The sequence below is a fragment of the Lolium rigidum genome, chromosome 1 (assembly GCF_022539505.1).
Source record: "Lolium rigidum isolate FL_2022 chromosome 1, APGP_CSIRO_Lrig_0.1, whole genome shotgun sequence".
Lineage (NCBI taxonomy): Eukaryota > Viridiplantae > Streptophyta > Magnoliopsida > Poales > Poaceae > Lolium > Lolium rigidum.
This window is the reverse complement of record NC_061508.1, coordinates 103,431,484-103,437,831: the sequence shown is the minus strand read 5'-3', so window position 1 is coordinate 103,437,831 and position 6,348 is coordinate 103,431,484. Positions and strand designations below refer to the sequence as shown.

Sequence of the window (6,348 nt, the reverse complement as noted above, 5' to 3'; positions counted from 1 at the left end):
CTGAATTTGTTCAAAAGAAAAGAAGATTATATCATCCAATTGATATTCGAAAAAGACGTTCCAACAATACAAAAGCAATCGTATTGATGTCAAATTCTTAATTGTGAAACGCGATAGCATCTGCAAAACGTGGCTGCCGCTGGTCTTCGATAGAGGATGTGTGTGTGTGTGTGGGCGCGTGGCAGTGCTGCATGCGCATGTGCTAGCTGAGAGAAGAAACAGGCCACGTCCGGCCGGATCCACGCTAGGCAACGCGCGCGCGACGAATCGCTAGTCACCAACCGCCAGCATGACACCGAAAACAACCGTACTACGCCGCTCAAGTCGCCCACCACGACCGGACAATTTGTCGGGCCCCTGCGTTGGAGCTTTCCGCCACCGCTGCCACCGTGGACGACGGAATCCACGCATTTCGGCGGTGGCGAGATGGGCCTTGTCCGGCGCCGCCGCCCACCCGATGCCCATCCACCCCTCACCTGGCCTCGTCTCCACGTCGGCTCGTCGTTGTCCCCCACGATGCGCGGTCGCCGTCACTCGGCGGTCGCATCGGCCGCAGGCGCGCACCGGAGTAGAAAAGTTCGGCGCGCGACGTCGTGTCAAAGTCGGGGCTTGTCGCCTTGCCGCCCTCCCTCTCGCCATCGCCACGCGGGCCTACTGCCTACACCCCTCCAGATTAAGAAAAACCGTAGCAGATGCTCGATCCCAATTTTCTTTTCTCCAACTTGCTCCGTCCCAGCCATTCGAGCTCGGACACACGTTCTTGTCAGCGATAAGTAACGCCAGCGAAGAAGATCGCTCGTTGCTGATTCCGCATCTCGATCCGCGGCTCCTCCCCAAGGGTCGCCGTCACTTCGGTTCTTGGCAGTCCAGCTAGCTCTTGGCTCGCCTCCAGACAGCTTCTTGTTCCTGTCCCAAGCCCGTACTTCCTTCTTTGGCCCCCGGTTCAGCTTTTCTTGCATTGGATTCGTGGGGCTGCTGCTCGCAGGTGCTCGGCTCGGATCGATCATTCTAGCCCCGCGCGGCAATGGGGGAGGTGGGGGGCCGGGTGCGGGGGTTCCTGCGGAACCGGTGGCTGGTGTTCGTGGCGGCGATGTGGATGCAGTCCGTCGCCGGCGTGGGTTACCTGTTCGGCAGCCTGTCGCCGGTCATCAAGTCCTCGCTGGGCTACAACCAGCGCCAGGTCGCCAGCCTCGGCGTCGCCAAGGACCTCGGCGACAGCGTCGGCTTCCTCGCCGGCACGCTCTGCGCCGTGCTCCCGCTCTGGGCTGCGCTCCTCATCGGCGCCGCGCAGAACCTCGTCGGATACGGATGGGTCTGGCTCGCCGTCACACGACGCGTCGCCGTGCCGCCGCTCTGGGCGGTAAGATCCCTTCACCTCCAACTCAATCATGCCAGTCCTCCTGTTTCAGATGCTTCCGCGTCAGCATGTCCCTCTTCTTCTCCCAGCCTCATGTGCTGCGGCAGATTGCAGCAAGATTATTATTCTAATGCTTAGAAAATATTAATTCTTCTCGGTGACTTTTGCGCTAACCGAAACGTGCACGATGCTGCTGTGATGGGAAAAATTCATGAACTTGTGTGTGTAGAGGTTGTTGAGGTTTCACTTTCTACCGTGCTTTGTCGAAATAGTCGGCCGAACTTTTCCGAGATTGGGATTGGAAATTAATCATGTCCGGCAACAATGCTGGAGAGCCGCTCTTCTTCAACTTGAGAAGGAGCCAATTCCTTGTTTTGGATATTGGAACACCGTTGCTGCTGGACTTCATGCTTTCTGTTCATCCACAATACTGTTGAAAGCTATGTCCAGAAATCATTTCCAGATTTTTATTGGTTCAAACAGTTTACTTTTTTTTGCTGTATGTTCTATGAATATTCTAACACACAGCATGTGGAATATGCCTCCTAGTCATCACTGTGTACTTATTTTCTTCTTAGGAAATGCTAGTGGTCGCTATCTCGCTTCCCATGTGCGTTTAGTTAACCTTCGTTATCTAATATCTGCAAAAACACTAGAAAAGAAACATGGGCTTCGTATAGTTCATGTTAATTAGCAATGTTCAACCTAGAAACTTAGCTGTGCGTTATTATATCAGTCTATCCAGCCACTGCCGCGTTGCAACCACATTGAGTCTTAAAAATTAGGATTATAATTATGATATATAATCATATGCTTATATTTTATATTACGGAAAAGACTTGCTATGTGGAATTCCCAAGCAGTGTGTGGTGACTTCAGAAAATTACTAAAATCACAGGATTATTGTTGTTGTCTGTCCATGAGGAAGGAGAGCTAATATTATTTGTATTCTTTTAATTTATAAGCACTGATTGCCAAGTCCTCATTTTAGTTTGTGGCATATGGAAATTTGGATGGTTTCAAATTTCAATATGATCTAATCGGACCCTTGCTTACAATTTGTATTTTTCCAATTAATTTTTGCTGACTCTTGGACTAAAAGTTTCCTGTCTCACCGCAGATGTGCATTCTAATTTTTATCGGAAATAATGGTGAGACATACTTCAATACTGCTGCACTCGTCTCATGTGTTCAAAACTTCCCCAAGAACCGTGGACCAATTGTTGGTATCCTCAAGGGATTTGCTGGTCTGAGTGGTGCAATCATAACACAGATTTATGCAATAATGCACACGCCTGATGACGCTGCACTGATATTCATGGTTGCTGTTGGGCCAGCAATGGTAGTTGTCGCTTTAATGTTCGTTGTTAGACCAGTTGGGGGTCACAGACAAGTACGGCCGTCTGATGGTATAAGTTTCACGTTTGTATATAGCGTATGCTTAGTTTTAGCAGCTTATCTGATGGGTGTGATGCTGCTTGAAGACCTTGTTGGCTTGAGCGAAACAGTTATGGTTGTGTGTACCATCATTCTGATAGCCCTGTTGCTACTTCCAATAGTCATCCCTGTGATACTCAGCTTCTTTTCAAATGACGACGAGAGTGCCTATGCAGCACTGTTACCATCACCACGAAGAGAAGAAGCAAGTGGTTCAGTACCGTCCGAAGAGCAAAATGAAGTTATACTCAGTGAGGTGGAGGATGTAAAACCAAAAGATGTTGATCTACTTCCAGCCTCGGAGAGGCAGAAGAGGATTGCTGAGTTGCAGACTAGGCTATTCCAGGCAGCTGCTGTTGGCGCTGTCAGGGTTAAAAGGAGGAGAGGTCCACGACGAGGAGAGGATTTCACGTTGCTGCAGGCGATGATCAAGGCAGATTTTTGGCTTCTATTTTTTTCCCTTCTGTTGGGGTCAGGATCAGGTCTTACTGTGATTGATAATCTTGGGCAAATGAGCCAGTCACTGGGTTTTGAGGAAAGCCACATTTTCGTGTCAATGATTAGCATCTGGAACTTCCTTGGACGTGTTGCTGGGGGCTACTTATCAGAGATTATTGTCAAGTAAGGATTATGTGACACTTCTTTGCTGACATTTGCGTCTCATTAGATGAGCAGTATTCTGTTTAGTTCATATGGAGCATTCTCCAATGGGAAGTTGCATAACAGATTTATGCTGTTCTTCAGCACTGATTCAATGCTCATGCTGACTAAGCTCACAATCCTAAGGAAACGCTTACCCTATTTAGTTTATATGTAATTTGAATATCTTTTTTCATGGAAAAAGAGTTTTTAGTGGTGTCGTCAATTGATTGCTAATCAGTTAAAAAGAAATAGGCGTCAGCCTGGGAGATTCAAGGACAGAATATGTCATCCAAACACACATCAAATTGATACAAACATTAGATTTAGTGAGCTCACAAAAGGAACGAAACTAATTGCAGGGAGCTAGTAGGCAAGATCAGATTATAATTTTGGTCAATCACGAGCAGTATTGTTCTGATCAATTAATACATGTAGAGTTCCTCTGCTCAATGAGTAATATCCTTGTCTGCAGAGAAATGTCCCCGTTCTAATTTTGTTTGTTCTCACTTCTTTTTCAGGGATTACGCATATCCAAGGGCAATTGCCTTAGCGACAGCTCAAGTATTCATGGCAATTGGACACTTCACCTTCGCAATGGCTTGGCCTGGCACAATGTACATTGGCACATTGCTCATCGGGCTCGGGTATGGCGCCCACTGGGCCATCGTGCCAGCTGCTGCCTCCGAACTCTTTGGCGTGAAGAATTTCGGAGCATTGTACAACTTCCTTACTGTCGCAAACCCCGCAGGGTCCCTGGTTTTCTCGGGTATCATTGCCAGCGGCATCTATGATTACGAAGCCAAGAAGCAAGCTAGCCAGCACCTGAACTCAATGGTGGTGACAATGCCCGGCAGATTACTTGGAATGGTCTCAGACGCCACTCCTGCGCTGAAGTGTGAGGGGGCCATCTGCTTTTTTATCTCGTCTCTGATCATGTCAGGGTTCTGCGTCATCGCTGTTATCCTGAGCTTGATCCTGGTCCACCGGACGAAGATTGTGTACACCAATCTGTATGGTACACCTCGTTGAGGAGCAAATCAAAGTTATGGGTATCGAAGCACAAGGATGAAGTTTTTTTTTGCGTCGTCCTCCTGCTCACGAACTACACATAATTTTATGGGTCATGACCACGTCTCCTAGTGGCTACAGACTGAAAGTTCAGTATGACAGTATCATGAAGCATCGAAGTGTACGGTGTTTTTGTGTGTTCAGTCTGAACTTCTTCAGTTATTTCTTTGGGTGAGGGGGAATAAAATTCTTCATTGTTTCTATTTTGGGGGTGAGATGAACTTCAGTGTTCCGCTGGAACTTTGCATATACATGTGGTCTATTGTATGTTTCATCACGGCTGTTGAAAACTTGAAATAAAATAAATTATCGGAGCTCTGCAAATTGGAAAGCCCAGTACCTGAACACCTGGTGTCCTAATAAGTGGTTGAGAGACACCGCCGTTTTGTCTTTTATTATTTGGAAGAGCAAAGATTGGCTAGCCTGCCTCCAGTATATATCTACCAGTTTCTTAATTGATAATTAACCTAGTAGTAGTAGTAAATTTTCGTTCTTTGTAGTAATTCACAAAAAAGAAGTTCTTCTTTGTAGTGAACGCAGGAGATTAAAAATGCCACCGTAGAAAAAACAAGTATAAAGATGCGGCAGAGCGCGACGTGATAAAAAACATAAAGCTGTAGTAGAAAGGTGTAAAGCTGTAGTAGAAAGATATATGCAGGAGGTTCGGAGTAGTAATATACTGAGAATGAAAACCGACGCGGATTTTTGAGACCTGGCAACGCGTGAGGATGAAATCATCAGCATTGAGATGAGCTTAAAAATTAGCTTTTAATATAGGTCATCTCAAATGCGGAAAATTTACCATGGCGAATTACCATTAGCTCGCACCATGACACGATCACATAGAGCACCAAAAGTCGTTGTGCATGCTGGCCTACTTTTCCCTTCCTCATGAATATTTGTCAACATGCCTGGAGAGTAACTCGTTGATTAAAATATGGACATGCATACTTAATTATGTCTTTCCTTTTATTTGGTGACTTATAGATTTCCCCTATGATTTTTGAGTTTTGAAAAATGTAGGAATGAAGTGACAATAATTTCGAATGTCTTAAGCTCCATGTTTTCTCCAAAGATATGTGGTTTGTACTTTGATAATATATGGATATTCAAATATAAATTTTGTTACTTTATATTTCAAAACCTCTTTAAAATAATGCTCAAATTTCAAATATACATTGGTTATTGTAGGTTCTGTCAAGTATATTCCCTATTGTTCAATGTTAGTAATCCAAATTCTAATATCTAAATTATCAAAAAGTGTACACTAATTTTCCACAATTTTTTTATATTTACCATATTGTAAAAAAATAGACCATTCATATGCACCTACTCAACGGAATAGACATGTTTGCATATTTAAAAGTTCTACACATTATTTGGCATTTGCGAGGAGCTGAATGGGTATTGCAGTAAGTCAACATGCAGTAGTGGGGCTACAAACATTAATGGTTGATTAATTACATGCATGATAAATACAGGAGCCTTGGTGAATACTCCGTATGACACTGATCTTGAAGTAATGAACAATAAGATTTCATCCTCGCGTGTTGCTAGGTTCTGCCGATCATTTTCGGAATGGAAACTTCTTACTTAAATCTTACAAGTTGAATTGCATTGGTTAGCAGAAGCTTAATTAATTAGGGAAAATTGGTTATTTACCCAAAGTTCATTAACCTTGGATTATCTACCCAAACTTGATTGACCATTGATAAAATTGTTAGAGTGTAATGACCGGCCCTCCCCCTCCCTCTCTCTCAGTTTGGACTGATGGGTGAATGGTTAGGTGCATACAACTTATAACCGGGGGTTGAAGGTTCAATACCCAAAGAAATGCAACTAAA

At 44.8% G+C, this 6,348-nt stretch overlaps 1 protein-coding gene across 1 annotated transcript; it reads left to right on the top strand.

The window, feature by feature from the left end:
• Nucleotides 1-1,248: 1,248 nt before the first annotated feature.
• LOC124704544 (protein NUCLEAR FUSION DEFECTIVE 4-like) lies at nt 1,249-4,835 on the top strand. The gene is made up of 3 exons (XM_047236848.1): nt 1,249-1,360; nt 2,478-3,415; nt 3,955-4,835. Exons 2-3 carry the CDS (start codon nt 2,478-2,480, stop codon nt 4,463-4,465), a joined length of 1,449 nt encoding a protein of 482 aa, XP_047092804.1. The 5' UTR covers nt 1,249-1,360; the 3' UTR covers nt 4,466-4,835.
• The last annotated feature ends 1,513 nt before the right edge of the window (nt 4,836-6,348 follow it).

Coding starts and splice junctions, on each gene's coding strand:
- LOC124704544 (XM_047236848.1), top strand. CDS start 2,478: ATGTGCATTCTAATTTTTATCGGAAATAATGGTGAGACATACTTCAAT. Junction 3,416..3,954: donor TTATCAGAGATTATTGTCAA/GTAAGGATTATG, acceptor CTTCTTTTTCAG/GGATTACGCATATCCAAGGG.